The sequence below is a fragment of the Myotis daubentonii genome, chromosome 6, assembly GCF_963259705.1.
Source record: "Myotis daubentonii chromosome 6, mMyoDau2.1, whole genome shotgun sequence".
NCBI classification, from domain to species: domain Eukaryota; kingdom Metazoa; phylum Chordata; class Mammalia; order Chiroptera; family Vespertilionidae; genus Myotis; species Myotis daubentonii.
Window position 1 is genome coordinate 40,442,152 of NC_081845.1, and position 16,930 is coordinate 40,459,081.

Below are 16,930 nucleotides of genomic sequence, written 5' to 3' on the forward strand. Positions count from 1 at the left end.
TTCCCCACTTTTCCATTTCTTGATCCCCATCATCTCCTCATGTAATATTTCCTTAACAGATTTCCTGTCTATAATCTCCTTTTAGTCTTTTATGTACAATTGCTAGAATGTTCCTCAAATACTGTTTCTCATCATGCCATTCTTATATTCATGGTATTGTAATGGCCCCTGTTGTTCATCAAATGAAAATTTCTGTTTGACTTTTAAGATCTGTTACTGCCATGAATATTTTTGTAAGTAGTTATAAAAATACTCACTTTTTAAAAAAAATATATTTTATTGATTTTTTACAGAGAAGAAGGGAGAGAGATAGAGAGTTAGAAACATCGATGAGAGAGATACATTGATCAGCTGCCTCCTGCATATCCCCTACTGGGGATGTGCCCGCAACCCAGGCATATGCCCTTGACCGGAATCGACCCTGGGACCCTTCAGTCCGCAGGCCGACGCTCTATCCACTGAGCCAAACCGGTTTGGGCAAAAATACTCACTTTTTAAACCTCTACTTTAGCCTCATATAGAGGGCAGATTATGTCTTTGTCTTGGTATTCATCATTGCAACTAATCTAGTACATAGTAGATTTTCAAAACATGAGAGAGCAGTTGAGAAGTCCTGATTGACCAATCAAGGTATACAGTAGAACTGAGTTGATTATGCTCTCAGAACAGTTTAATTATTTTTATAAAGTTGATTCATATTTTTAAGTTAAAGTTGCTTGAAATACTAAGTACCCTAAATAGTATGGCATTTGGTTACATTGTTCTTTTATTTGGAGGAAATTATAGAAAGAGTGTACTTAGATTTGTGTTGCTTATTCCAGGCATTTATGCTATAAGCTGTACTTAAAGTAATGATCTCATAAGAAATTTTTAAACGTCTTAACCTTTAGCCTTTGATTTGTGTGGAATATTCAAAATAATGCAGAGAACATGGTTTTTTTTCCTTAAAATTCAAAAATTTATTTTAATAGTAAATAAATATGGTTTTACAAATTTTCATTTCAGTTACTTTTGCCAAGAGTAAGTTATTTGACGTTGGTAACTGACAAAGTGAAAAAGCACTTTCAGAAGGTTATGAGACAAGAAGACATTAGTGAGATATGGTTTGAACATGAAGGCACGCCACTGAAATGGTGAGTGAAATCTTCTGCATTATTAAATATTGAGTATATGCTAACCGTAAGAAGGTATAGTGCCCTGAAGCAATTTTTAAAAACTTCTGTAAAGAAAGAAATCACTGGCTTAGCTCACATAACTCAGTAAATTTTAAGCTATTATTAGACTATTTTATTGAAAATATTTCTGCCTCCCATTTGGATTCATGGGAGATTAGATAGATTTGTATATTTTTAGTAGATTTTTATATGCTATAATAATATATTTGTTTATGGGTTGTTGTTTTTTCAAATATATTTAAAACCCCTTTATAAATAACTCACTCTGTGACACTTCAACTTTGTTTCTATCTCTAAAATCTTTACAGATCTTTATATATAAGCATGATTATCTCCAATGGCATCTTTCAAACTGATGGCCACATTTAGTTGATCAGTATGCCATAAGCACATTTTATCTAGCCTTGGTTTAGTATTTAAAGTATATTGATTTCCTTTTTATGTGAAAAATAATTTTGGCATATTATTTTTTAAGAGTTATATTGAAAATAAGTCCTGAATCTGTGTTTATCCATATACAGATGATTTATTTTATACTTCCTCTATTATTGGGAGTTTTGTTTGTTGTGCTTCCAAACAAATTTAATGAAACCGGAGAAATTGCAGAGAGAAGAATATGAAAAAATGGTTATAAGTGTTGAAATGCTGCCAAGTGTATACAAACTGAATCAAAATTTAAATGAAATATGAAGAGTAGAAACAGGTTAAAAATGGACTTGTTTTCTGAATATGAGACTATTAAAATGAGTTTTAAAAGTAACTTAAATAAAAGGAAGCTGGTAGGTGTTTAATAAGTGTGGCTGAATTCAAGGTTTGTTTAGAACAAGGAGTGAACTTTTGGAATTCATCTTGTGCTCATGAGTAAATTTTTTCATAATAGTTTAGAAATATATAGGATGATATTTCATGTTGTTACTGGTCACATTTCTACCATTTTGAGGTGGTTCTGGGACAGGATGACAACGTTTCTTAAATTTTTTTAAAAATCAAAACAATATTGACCTTGCCCTGGCTGGTGTGGCTCAATTGGTTGGAGCATTATCCCATGCACTGAAAGGCCACAGGTTTGATTCCCAGTCAGGGTACATACCTGGGTTGTAGGTTCGGGGCACGTGTTGGAGGCCCCGATTGATGTTTCATGTTTCTCTCTCCTTCTCTCCCTCTCCCTCTCCCTTCCTTTCTCTCTAAAATCAGAGGAAACGTATCCTCGGGTGAGGATTAAAAAACCCCCACACAAAACCAGTACTGAGCTTCATGATCATATATCAGATTCACGACTCTTGAATAGTTCTAGACCTCAGGCAAGATAGATAAATTAGTGTTTTTTTCTGGGTATTTTTATTTCTCAGAAGAATTGGAGGTTTTGGAATGGGAAGGTGGCTTAAAAGAAGTATAAGAGAAACAAGGATCAGGAGAGTAGTGCGAAAGGAGAGAGGGGGAAAGATTGTAGGTGAATAATAATAAGACATAGCTATGTTCTTGACAGATCTATCTATATTCTAATTTAATATTGTAATTGCATTGTTTATGTGTATTTGTTATAGATTATTGTAAGAATCTGTGTGACACCAGGCTTTGCTATTTTAACCATTGTAGAGCAGGATATCCCAACAAAGGCCCTATTGACACTTTGACCTGGATAATTCTTTGTTGGGGAGAGCTACCCTGAACATTGTAGGATTTTTAGCATCAGCCCTTGCCTCTACGAGCTACTAGCACCGATATTCCCTCTAGTCATGATAATAGTGCTTTTCGTGGGATGTAAAACCACCCCCCAATTGAGAAATCCTAGAAAAGATGGGAAACCTCAGTTTAGCTTTTATAGTAAATGATTGTTATCACCCTTCAGATGCTGTTTTAATCTGTCTTGTGTGGAGGCTATATTTGTATTTGATATGGTTTGTATTCTATTGGTTTGTATTCTACATATGCTATCAAGTAATATTTGGTCCCATATATCACTGTTACTACAGAGTAATATTTTTGGCATAAATATACCATGTTCCTACTTTGTCAGTATTTATCCCTTTGAATGTCTTTCATTAAACAGTGAAATTATTTCCCCTTTTAGAGAGCTTATATGAAAGTAATTGTGTTCATGGATCTTTGTTCATTTTAGTTTTGGGGGTGTTAACTTTTTATGAATGCTACCACTTGCATAGTTATGTTTAGTCTTGCTATAAGCTCATTGTATTTAATGGCTTTAGGTACGCTTTCCTTTAGTATGGTTAAGTACTCCATATAAGGAATGAATAACTTTCAGAGGCGTGAGTGTAATCCAGGACTTCTGAGCTAAGTCTTGATCTTTTCTCTCTTTGTTCCCAACAATAGCAGTTTTTTCCTGTGTTAAAAGAATTATCTTCCTGGAAATAGGCTATCAGTAACTACCTGGCATTTAATTAAGCAGTAAGTCTCATAGGATAGGGTAATCATTGTGCAGCTACCACTGAAGCTTTCTAGGACTTGGGTTTGGAGACCATACAAGTATCTTAAGAGTAGAGGTGCATTTATTTGAGTAGGATGTTAGCATCTTTCTTATACTTGACAAGAGGCCCAATGCACAAAATTGTGCATGAGTAGGGTCCCTATGCCTAGCTGGCGATCAGGGCTGATCTGTGGGGCAATGGGGGGGGGGGGGGGACTGCTGGTACCCACCTTGGCTGGCCTGGCTCTGCCTGCTCGCTGGCCCCGCCTCCTGCCACCACTGCTGGTTGCCTCCCTCTGCAGGGTGACTGGCAGAGTGATTGGGGGGAGGGGTGGCTGTTGGCACCGCCTTGGCTGGCCTAGGGCCTGTGGGCTGGGGGCAGCTCCTGCATTGAGCGTCTGCCCCCTGGTGGTTAGTGCACATCATAGCGACCGGTTGTTCCACTGGTGGTTCTGCTGTTCTGTCTATTTGCATATTAGGCTTTTATTATATAGGATTCTTTGGAGTTTTAAATAAATTCAAGTGAGAAAGTAAATTAAAAACCAGTTTAGACAATTTATTTTAAAAAAGAAAGAACATTTATTCCTTTTCCCTTTACAAGTTCTTTTCCTATTTGTACTTATTGTTTTTATAATTGTTTAAATATCTGCATGAGATGCTTAAGCTGGGGCTTTGTACCTTAAGCAGTAGCATATAAGATATGCTAAGTCAATGTTTGTTTAAGGAATGGATGAATCTAAATTAGTTTCTTTTATTGAGAAAACTGAGAAAGCTAAAACAAATAAAATAACTTGTGCAAATAAGCAAGTAGGACCAGATTTTGAGAGTCTTAGTTCAGGGCTCTTTCTACCACACCTCCTGATATTCTATTTGTCAGTTGTTGTTTTCTCCAGTTCTATGTATTTTTTTCTAATTGTTTATGTTTATTTGTCCAGATTAGAATAGCAGAATATTTAAGAGCAGTGTCATACACTTAACGAGTACTTAATATGTTGTTGATTTGTAGAGAGATTCCAAGGAGGTTTTATCTGATTGGTGCTTTAGCCTCTACAGTCCTTTGTTTAACTTTTCAAAATCACTTGGGAAGAGGAAAGGGCTGATCTAACTCAAATGTAAGGATCTTGGTTGTTTTTTTTAGAGTGATTTGATTAGTCAGCAGAGGGTGCTCTAACATTGCATTTTAAAGAGTGAAGTTTCTTGTACCATAACTCAAATGTTCAAAATTTGTTTGTTACTTTTATATTACTTATTTTAAGAGAATAGTTCTTCTAAAGAATACTTCATAGTATACCCTAACGCTGGTTTAGATTTTAGGCCTTCAGATACAAAACTTAGAAAAGCTTCTCTTTTCGTCAACTATAAAACAAGTCTTTCTAATGGGATATTATTTTGTGTAAATTGACTTATTTTCAGGAAAGTAAGAAATTGAAACTACCTTTTGAATTAAAAAAAGTAAGAAATTGAAACTACCTTTTGAATTAAAAAAAGTAAGAAATTGAAACTACCTTTTGAATTAAAAAAAGTAAGAAATTGAAACTACCTTTTGAATTAAAAAAAGAAGCAAATATTAATGTTGATTTTAAGCATAGACGTAGTAGAATGACCCAGAATTTAATAGTGTACCTAGGTGATTTCAAAAGTAAATTTTAACAAAATAACTTTAAGACCTTAATCATAAATGTTATGAAGGCACTTCTCCATTCTAATCATTTTTCTAAGGTTGTAAATGTCTAGAATTTTATAAATTATTCTGTAAACTAGATATTTGAAATGTGGATTACTTATAGCATTTTATACATGCAATAGTCCATTGGTTATTGGTTATTTTTCTACATTTTTGTACATAAGAATAGGCTTAGAAAGCTATAAAACACAGTGCTAGTCTACAGTTGTTTGTGCCATGGATAAAGGCAAAATTGATTGCAATCATTAAATTACTTTGGTTTACATTTGAGTTACACCTTTTTTTTTTATTCAGTGAATGCAGCAAACTTATGAACAGGCTGCATTTATTTCAGTGAAATGGAGTGGGATAATAGTTCTCTAGTATATGGGGAAGATTGCTGTCAGTGCTGATTTTAGACTACTGGTTTGCTGTCTGACTACAGATGTTTAGACTAGAATGAGCACCCTTGGCTGGCTTCAGAGCATATCCACTATTGCTATGCTGTGAGCCAGTTGTGTATATGTATGTTAGCACTAATGAAAGGGTAAAGAAGAAACAACCTTATGCAAAGAAAAATGAAAATATTAATTTATTTTGAAAATTGGATTTAGAAAAAACAAGAGCAGTTTAAGGAAGAGAAAGAAAATGAATAAAATGTGAAAATAGACCTAACACTAAGTATTCTGGTGCAACCATTTTTTTAGGGCAATATAGATTGAACCTTTAGCTAGTTGGATCCTCTTCTGATATATATTCCAGGTTCAAATCCTCACCACTTCCTTTGCTATTTAATTTAGGTTAGATTGGCAGTAGTAACAATGGCTACATTATGATTTACTTATAGTTACAGCGTATTATAGTTTCTATTTTGTGGGTTAGGAACCTCTTGACAAAACTATCTAGAATATCTGTTTAGAGGAGTTGTGCAAGTTTGTACTTTTGAAGTCCTTGATGTAAATCAGATTATAGTGTAAGAAATTTAGTACCTTTAATGTTTGCTAGTTCTGTTTTCCTTCAGAGATTTTATTGCATATTAATAGGTTCATTAGAAAGAAATAATCTTAGAATCAATTAAGATAGTGTATTTTTTTTGAGTTAGTATTCTTACATCAGAATCATTCTGACATAAACATCTGCTTTGAGCCATATATGAATGATACACTTTTACAATAGAAATAAGTAGTTATGGCCTAGCTGGTTTGGCTTAGCTAGAGCGTCAGCATGCGGACTGAAGAGTCCCAGGTTCGATTCCAGTCAAGGACACATGCACGGGTTGCGGGCTCGATCCCCAGTGCGGCGGGGGAGAGGGTGGGGTGCAGGAGGCAGCCAATCAATGATTCTCTCTCATCATGGATGTTTCTATTTTTCTCTTCCTCTCCCTTCCTCTGAAATCAATAAACAGATATTTTTTAAAGAAAGAAATAAGTAGTTATTTTATTCTTAAGTTTTTATATTTTTAGAATTCTTGTTTATATTAATACAGTGGGGCCTTGACTTACGAGTGTCCTGACTAACGAGTTTTTTGAGATACCAGCTGTCTCTCGGCTGATTTTTTGCATTGAGTTGACAGAGTAATTTGAGTTAACAAGCTCCTTAATGAGCTCGGTCTCGGAACAAATTAAGCTTGTAAGTCAAGGCCCCACTGTACTTCATCTGTATTTAAATATAAATTAGAGAAACCAAGATGGCGACATAGGTAAACACCGGAAATTGCTGCCTCCCACAACCACTTCAAAAATACAACTAAAAGACAAAACGGACATCATCCAGAACCACAGGAAGGCTGACTGAGTGGAAATTCTACAACTAGAAGGAAAGAGAAAAGCACACTGAGACTCAGATGAGGTGCAGAAGTAAAGTGCAGAGGTACGGAGGCCCACGTGGAAAGGGCTGGCAACTGAGGACGCGGTTGTTTTTTTCAATCGGGAGGGAGTCTCAAGCTCCTGACTGCTCTGAACTCCAGTTCCGGGCAAGTCTCTGGGGACCGAGACTCATACGGGGAGAAACTGGACTGTCTGGCATTGGTTGGAACTCAAGGGAGGCTTTCTCTCAGAAGTGCTTGCAGTGATTACCAGGACATTGAGACACGGGGCCTCTTAGGGTAGGATTGAGGATCAGCCCTAGCTGCTTGCTCTGCCCTGTTGATTCCCTGAGACCCCTCCCCACCCAAGCTGTGTGAAGAGGCTTTTGCATATGAAATGCCTGGACCTTTGCAATCTGAAAGTTACCTAACAAACTGCAGCTGGGTCAGAGAGACCCAGAACTTCCAAAAGAAGGCCCAAGGCCCCACAGCAGTTTGCATTGCTTCACAGCTGGGCCTCATCTGGGAACCTCCAAACCCCAAACAAAGAAGAGGAATCTGCAGATCTCTCCATAGCTCCTGCTGGGTAGCCTCAGGCAGAGGCTAAATTAGCACCTCCGTAGAGATCCAAGAGCCAGTATATCAGTGGTCAGAGTGGGACCATCCAGATTACAACTCCTCAGATCCATAAGGGACACACTCAGGAGGCAGACTCAGTGAGCACCAAAGCCCCACTGAAGCAAGTCTTGCCCCATAAGGGTATCTCCAGCACAGAAGTTCTCACACCGTAGACACAGCTGATTCTCACAGCCAATCGGCCTGGAGGTCAATTCCTCCCAGTAATACCTACAACAATCAAGGCTTAACTACAACAAGACTGTGCACAAAGCCCACAAAGGGGTGCATCAAGAGTGTCCACCTCAGGTAATTGGGGAGGCTGAGCCACTGGGCCCTATAGGACACCTAGCACAGAAAGCCACTCTGTCAACACAGGGAAGCATAAAAAATGCAGAGACAAAGAAACAGGTCACAAATGACAGAAATGGAGGAAAGCAAACTACTGGATATAGAGTTCAAAACCACGTTTATAAGGTTTTTCAAGAATTTTCTAGAAAGTGCCGATAAATTTTGTGAGACCCTCCAGAAATCTAGTGAGACCCTCGAGGATATGAAAAAGGAGCAACTAGAAATTAAGCATACACTGTCTGAAATAAAGAATATTATACAGAGTTCCAACAGCAGACTAGAGGATCGCAATAATCAAGTCAACGATTTGAAATACGAAGAAGCAAAGAACACCAACCAGAAAAGCAAAAAGAAAAAAGAATCCAAAAATATGAAGATAGTGTAAGGAGCCTCTGGGACAACTTCAAGCGTACCAACATCCTAATTATAGGGGTGCCAGAAGAAGAGAGAGAGAACAAGATATTGAAAACCTATTTGAAGAAATAATGACAGAAAACTCCCCTACCTGGTGAAAGAAATAGACTTAGAAGTTGATGAAGTGCAGAGAACCCCAAACAAAAGGAATCCAAAGAGGACCACACCAAGAAACATCATAATTAAAATGCCAAGAGCAAAAGACAAAGAGAGAATCTTAAAAGCAGCAAGAGAAAGACAGTCAGTTACCTATAAGGGAGTACCCATATGACTGTCAGCTGATCAGCAGAAACTATGCAGGCCAGAAGGGAGTGGCAAGAACTATTCAAAGTGATGAATAGCAAGAACCTACAATCAAGATTACTTTATCCAGCAAAGCTATCATTCAGAATTGAAGGTCAGATAAAGAGCTTCACAGGTAGGAAAAAGCTAAAGGAGTTCATCACCACCAAACCAGTATTATATGAAATGCTGAAAGGTATCCTTTAAAAAGAGGAAGAAGAAAAAGGTAAAGATACCAATTATGAACAACAAATACACATCTATCAAGTGAATCTAAAAAATCAAGTGAATAAATAATCTTACGAACAGAATAAACTGGTGAATATAGGAGCACTGAAAGGGAGTGGACTGACTATTCTCGGGGGGGGGGGGCGGGGAAGGGGTATAGGGGGGAGAGAAAGGGGGTGCAGGAAGAGACTGGACGAAAATCGTACACCTATGGATGAGGACAGTTGGGGGGGGCGGGTAAGGACAGAGGGTGGGGTGGGAACCGGGTGGAGGGGAGCTATGGGGGGGAAACAGAGGAACAACTATAATAATCTGAACAATAAAGATTTAATTAAAATTTTTTTTAAATAAATATAAATATAGAAACAATAATATTTAAATTGCCATCATAATTCTCGGTATATTAGAAAGAAGAACCATCATCATTTACCACTTGACTTCAATGAACTTTAAAATATATATATATATATATTTAAATCATTTTGTAAATATTTAGAGAAGTAAGGATAAAGAAATAGTGTAAACAATTTTATCAGAAATTTTAGAAAGCATTTAGATACAGCAAATTTACATTTTCACCCCATATTTTCCTGGTTTGTAATTTTTATATAACTGAAATGGTCAACATCCTCTGACTGTAAGAACTGCTCATCAGTTGCCATACATTCAAATGACCTTTCTGTTGAATGACTAAGTGAATAAGAATGTCATTTGATATCCTTAGAAGTATATTGTTCGTTTATTAGTTCTTGAGTTCTATGAAATGCATCTACTACAGGGTGGGAACATCCAGCCTGAGGGCCGTATAGGCCCATGAAATCATTTGGTCTGGCCCTGCCGAGGCATTAGGGGTGAGTTAATTAAATGTTTGACCAACTATAGCAGGCTAATTTTTTAAGTTGATAACTTTGTATGGCCCTCAAGTGATGTTAGAGATATCCAAATGGCCCTTTTCAGAAAAAAAGGTTCCCTAGCCCTCATTAGTATAGCAATAAAAGCAGCGGTTCTCAACCTGTGGGTAGCGACCCCTTTGGGGGTCGAACGACCCTTTCACAGGGGTCGTCTAAGACCATCGGAAAACACATATATAATTACATATTGTTTTTGTGATTAATCACTATGCTTTAATTATGTTCAATTTGTAACAATGAAAATATATCCTGCATATCTGATATTTACCTTACGATTCATAACAGTAGCAAAATTACAGTTATGAAGTAGCAACAAAAATAATTTTATGGTTGGGGGTCACCACAACATGAGGAACTGTATTAAAGGGTCGCAGCATTAGGAAGGTTGAGAACCACTGATCTAAAGACTCCTAGTCTGAGATTTCACTTTAAATGATCAGTTTTACCATTGTCATTAAAGTCTAAGGTACTGCTATCTGTCTCTGCAAAAATCTTCTGATTTAATAAGTGTGTAGCGCCTTCCTCTTAATTTTCTTCTCTCTCCTGTTATGGATGGAAAATAATGACATTTTGAATTTTCAACTATATTAGTGATGGCTAAAGTAGACTCCAAAGATGGAGTCTGATCCTTTTTTTTAAACTTTACTCAACTATGATGTAATATTTTAGATGACACATTACGAAAATGGAAAAAGGATACTTTATTGTATCATCCTTCTAGGCATGCCATTATTGTTCCAAATTCTTACTATTTTAGTCATTTTTAGCATTAGTTGGGAATAATTGGTAAGTGTAACGATGAAATAATTCCAAGAATGATAAAATAGCAAAATGTTTCAAGATAGAGGAAAGATAAGATCACCAAGATCCCATAAAACATCATAGATTTATAAAAGGGTCCAGTAGATCCTTGTGGAAATTAGTAAATAAAGTTTTCATCTTTTTTTTTTAAATGAGTTTTCTGTGTGGTTTTTGTAAGACCTTTAAGAAAAAATGAGAGTTATGAAGTGTCAAACCTAAAATAAAGGTGCTCAGAAAAGACATTCAGAACCTAAAATTGGGTCTATTTGATCTTTTTTCTTTTTCTAATTTAAAAAATATATATATTTTATTGATTTCAGAGAGGAAGGGAGAGGGAGAGAGAAATATTACTGATGAGAGAGAATCATTGGTCAGATGCCTCCTGCACACCCCCTACTGGGGATCGAGCCCACAACCTGGGCATTTGCACTGTCTAGGAATCCACCTTGACCTCTTGGTTCATAACCTCCTGAATCAACCACTGAGCCATACCAGCTGGGCAAAGGAATTTTTGTGGTAAACAGAGGGTTATTTATTTTGTGGCTCTTTGATTTATGCATTCATAAATAGCTACTTTGTTCAAGATTCTGTGCATTTACAGTCATGTTTATTTTAATATTGAGGGTAAACAATAATTGATGATTAGTCTTTTCATGTTTAACTTGTATTCTGACCCAAATAATTATTATTTATTTAAAAAATATATTTAATTTCATATGACATTATTGATTGCTTTTAAAGTAATATTTGACTTAACTTGAGAATTTGCATACAGTTTCATTGTAAATGGCAGAGAATGTGCACAATACTGCACTGCTAGCTATTTTATGGGACCACTGGAGAATCTATCCAATGGGCCAACTACTTAATTTGTTAGAGATTCTATAATTATATGTGCATACTACATAGAATTTGGAAAGCAATAGTCCCTGTTAGCTGAAATATTCACATTCATTCTTAACTTATTTATACATACCTAAGATACCTAAGAGGAACATTATTAAAAAGAAAAGCAAAGGAAAGAATGAAGACTAAAAAAGGTCAGTTGTAAAAGTACAAGGCCTTATGTAGAACTTATACAATTTTAAGAGTTCAGAGAAAAGGACCAAAAGGGACTAAAATCTGTAATTTGTCTCCAGGGCAATATTTTTGTTGTTTTTTTAAATTGTTTTTATTTTAGGTTTTGATTGATGCCAGAATTTTTTCTGGTTTCAGAATATCCTGAACGAAACATTCTATGATTTAGGTAGTCCAAAATTTCCTTCAGTATTCATTTCTGTTTGTGAAAGACTCGTAATAGATGCTGACCTTTGAATAGAGAGATGTTTAAGGGTTATTATTAAGAAATACAACTCATATGACTAAAGCTACCCACTGTTTTATTTTACTAGCAAGGCATTCATCCTAAATTCATTCTAAATAAATATATGATCTATAATGACTGATGACTTTTTCACAACTATGTTATGTAGACATAAGGAAGCATAAATAGTATTAGTGATATTTGAATCTTGGTGAGATAATGTATTGGGTCACTCATTTTGAGGGAAATAAGATATATTTTCAAATTTTTTAGTTCTTAAATCTAGGAGTAATTCACTAATATATGGGAAACAACAGGACTGTACATAGCACCACGCAGTCCTCTTTTGCCATTATTGGGAGTATTATTTAATTCTGATTTACTAAATAAGCTATTTTAAATTCTTTAAAAGGGTGATATAAAAAATACTGTTTGTACATTGAAATCAGCAAGGTTTGTATTATTTTGCTTATTGCTAAATAATTTGCTTCACTGTGAGTAATGGTTATATTAGGAAACATTCTCTTATTTAGGAAATCAAATTTTTTTTTAAACTTTGGAATTCAATCATTTTAGAAAATTTTCACATATTATATGGAAAAAGTAGGTTATAGCCTAATCTATATTTAGATGTGTATGTATAAGTAAAAGACTGGAAATTTATATGCTATCATATTAATAACCACTACAAAATAGGCAATTGCATGCTCTTTTAGCTGCTCTTTTTAATTCCCAAAATTTTCTAAAATTTTAAGTTGTTTTAAAAATTGAAAATATATTTAAATAAGCTTTATAAAACAGGTTGCCCAATATGAATACTGGGATGATAATTAGGTATTATTATAGTGTAACATAATAGTGCTCCTGGCTAATAAAAGATGCTTTTAGCACAGTCCCATTATGTACATTGAGGCTTCCCTGGGGAATGAAATGATTAGAAGAGAAACCACCTCCTGCCTGAAAATTATACCATATTAGCCCAGGCAAGTAACAGTATAAAATGTCACCTCCCTCTGATAGTGTGGTCAAAGTCCCCTGATACTTGATGTTAAAACGTGCTGGAAATTTATTTTGGAGTTGTAGTTATAACTTTAAATATTTATTCTTTCTTAAAATATACTCTTTCATTTTTAGGCATTATCCAATTGGTTTGCTATTTGATCTTCTTGCATCAAGTTCAGCTCTTCCTTGGAACATCACAGTACATTTTAAGGTATAGTTTAAATAGCATTTCCCATTTTTCCCACTTGTGCTTAGTAAGTAGACTTAGAATAGAATTTTTTTAAAAGCGAAGTTGGTTATTGCTTTCCCCATGGCACTTTTTAATGGCTAAGCTGCCATTAGTGTTTATCTATAAAATACTTTCAATTTCTTCCTAACTGTTGGCAGAACCATTTAAACATTTAATGTATAAATACCTATTCTTTGTTGGAGCCAAATACACTTCAAAATTTATAATATTTTGGAATATTTATATTCATTAAAAAATAAATCTCAAATTGGAAGAGCAAAATTCTCATTGTGGATGTGGGCTTGGGAGTAATGAAGGAGAAAAAACTGGGTAACTCTAAGGCCTTTTTGATTGAATTGAGGGAAGGGTTAGGAGATAGAAGTTTAAAGAATTGAACTGATTCTGTTTTGAGAAATATTAATTCCTATAATTTTAAAGAGACCAGGCTATATTTATTGTAACCTAATTTTACCTCAATATTTTATCAAGTACTGGTCCATCTTTTCCCCTAACCATCCTGATTCTCCATCTCCCATCCCCCAAGCAATTCACAAACACCTCTGAAGATTGAACCACCTCTATTAGTTGATCACTAAGCACTGATACTGCAATGGAAATAGATAGTGAGAGAGGGGCATGTTAAGAGTTTGAAAAGTCATTTAGGTGTTTGATTTCTTTTCCCATAAGGTGCACATTCAAAGTCATTGCCCAAAGGAAGCTTAGTCGTTTCTTCCTAAAATGCTTTTCTCCCCATCTTACTGAAATTGAATTTGTGAGTCATTGGGATTTATTTCTCTATTGTTTGCACTAATGTGCTTTGCATGGTACTATGCCATGTTACCAAAGATTTTAGTTACCATGGAATCATACAGAATGAAAACATGCTTCTGATATACATGTGTTTCACTTTCCATGGTACCATGCAAAGCAAGGACTGTCTGTATATAATAAAGTTTAGAATGGTGTGAAGATTAAATTACTCCAAATGCAGTAAGAGTAGAAGTCCCATATTTCCTAACAAGTATTTCCCATATGTTGAAAAATAATTCCAGTAATTAGTGTGTGTGTGTGTGTGTGTGTGTGATGTACTCTCAAAGACTTTAGAATTTGTTAAAATATATAATAGCTACTCTTATTCATTCATTCAACAAATATTGAGAGTTTGTTGTGTGTCAGCTAGGCACTGTTCTAGGAGCTTAGGATGTATTCGTGAATGACACAAAGACACTCAGATACTTTACGGTACCTACCTGGCACTACATACTAAGCCCTTTGTAATTATTGATGGAATGAGACAATGTGTTGTAAGAATGATAGAGAAAGTTTTGAATTGTTAGGATTGGTATAGTGTAATGGTTCTTAAAGGGCACTGTGAACCCATGGGAGTTTCCAAAATCTTGTCAAGGGATTAATGAGGTCAAATCTGTTTCTTTAATAATAAATATGTAGATGCTGTTTGTTCTTTCCACTGTACTTATATTTGTACTGATCTGCAGAAGTGTTGCTGGGTAAAACTGTTGGCACCTTAGCACCAAGCAAAGCAGTGCACCAAACTACTAGTATTCTTCACCACCACACACTGACTGTTCTGGCTGAAGCATTACAAATTATTAATTATTGTTAATCTTGACTTTTCAGTACATTTTATTTTAATCTCTAGTGAAATGAAATGGGAAGTACACGTAAAACATTTTGCTGTATGGCAAATATTGTGTTGTCCTAAGGAAAAGCACTTGTGCCCTTATTTGAATTGCATGCTGAACAAGCTACTTTTTTTATGAAACAGCAATTTTTACTTAAACGAGTAACTATAGACGAATTGTGGTTTTTTAGACTTGGATATTTGTCAGACAGTTTTATGAAAATAAACAAAGTGAGCCTCTCATTGCAAGTAAAACAACTGACAGTATTTGTTGACAAAACTTGAACTTTTAAGTGAAAATTAGAATTTTGGAAAATATGTATCTGCTACCATGAGCTTGACAGTTTTATTCTTAAAATAATTTTTGATGGAGGTTTAAAGTCATTTTAACAAATCTGATTTTTAAGAAATCTTATGTAATGAAATATGTCAACATTCGGAGAAGATCTGCATTAACTCAGTAAACAAATATTTTACAAATGGTCAATGCATGTTAAGTCATGCATGTGTAAAAAGATCCATTCAAAGTGCTAGGTTAGGTTTTTAGTGCTTGGGAAGGTATTACCATTGGTCCTGGTTGGTACTTGTTCTTTAAGTATACTTGTAGGACTGACCACATCCCTTTTCTGATGGACTAGTTCTTTCTTTTTTTAAAAAATATACTTTATTGATTTTTTACAGAGAGTAAGGGAGAGAGATAGAGAGTTAGAAACATCGATGAGAGAGAAACATTGATCAGCTGCCTCCTGCACATCCCCTACTGGGGATGTGCCCGCAACCCAGGTACATGCCCTTGACCGGAATCGATCCTGGGACCCTTCAGTCCGCAGGCCGAAGCTGTATCCACTGAGCCAGACCGGTTTCGGCAGACTAGTTCTTTCTTGCTAGGCCAAGAGCCACTGTATCTCTCAGGTAATTTACCATATCCCAGCTTCTTCCACTGTGCATTGATGACAGAGGTCAGAGTGTTCATTGGCACACTTCTGATAGCTGCACTTCCTAGCTCTAAATATTGGTGGCTGTTTTATAGTATCTCTCATGTGATTTTAGTTATCTATTGCTGTGTGACAGATCACCACACATGTAGCAGCTTAAGGCAACAAACATTATCTCACAGTTTTTCTGGGTCAGGCTTACCTGGATCTTTTTCTTAGGATCTCACAAGATTACAGTCAAGGTGTTGGCTGGGCTACCTTCTTGCCTGGAGATTTGAGAATCTGTTTCCAAGCTCTCTCAGGTTCTGGCAGAATTCATTTTGTTATGATTGTAGGACTGAGGGCCAGATCTTCTTGTTGACTGTGAGCTAGAGGCTGCACTCAGCTCCTAAAGGCTGCTTGAGTTCCTTGCCATGTAGACTTTCCCTGTATTTCAGCTTACTTCATTGAGTCAACAAAAAGAGCCTCTAGAGCTAAAGCAAGACTGGAGTTTTATATAATGTGACTTAATCACAGGAGTAATATATGACCTTTGCCACATTCTTTTTCTTTTTAATATTTTTTTATTGATTTCAGAGAGGAAGGGAGAGAGGGAGAGAGATAGAAACATCCACGATGAGAGAGAATCATTGATTGGCTGCCTCCTGCATGCCCCCTAATGGGGATCAAGCCTGCAACCCAGGCATGTGCCCTTGACGGGAACTGAACCTGGGACCCTTCAGTCCACAGGCCAATGCTCTATCCACTGAGCCAAACCAGCTAGGCCCCATTCTTTTGGTAATTGCAAATTACCCATACTCCAGGATGTATAGATAATGGAAGGTCACACATAAAATTTTATGAAATATGGTTTGTTTAGTCATTAATTTATTTTTCAAATATTTATTGAGATTAATATGTTCTTTCAGCTATGACAGAGTAACTGGATTGAATTTTCCCCCCAGGCACAAACAGTTATAGAACTCGACAAAATATATGAAGTAGAACAGTTTCAGGCACTGGACATTAGAGAAAGAGAACAAACAAGGTGAGCCCCACATTCTGCCCATCTATACTTCAGGAAAGTTTCCTGATATGTCATGGGGAGTTGGACTCAAGCAGAGCAAGGAGGTTCTGTTGAGCTAAGGATGGAGGGATTGGAGTTCAGGGC

At 35.9% G+C, this 16,930-nt stretch overlaps 1 protein-coding gene across 5 annotated transcripts in view; it reads left to right on the forward strand.

Moving 5' to 3' along the window:
* Window positions 1-16,930, forward strand: part of ATG5 (autophagy related 5) — a 187,276-nt gene that overhangs the window by 15,852 nt on the left and 154,494 nt on the right. For 4 of the 5 annotated variants that reach the window (XM_059700820.1, XM_059700821.1, XM_059700818.1 and 1 more), the window contains exons 3-4: window positions 1,006-1,133; window positions 13,107-13,185. In XM_059700820.1, coding sequence (XP_059556803.1) covers window positions 1,006-1,133; window positions 13,107-13,185 — 207 coding nt within the window. The remainder of the gene's footprint in view (window positions 1-1,005; window positions 1,134-13,106; window positions 13,186-16,930) is intronic. The other variant, XM_059700822.1, reaches the window with a different exon arrangement.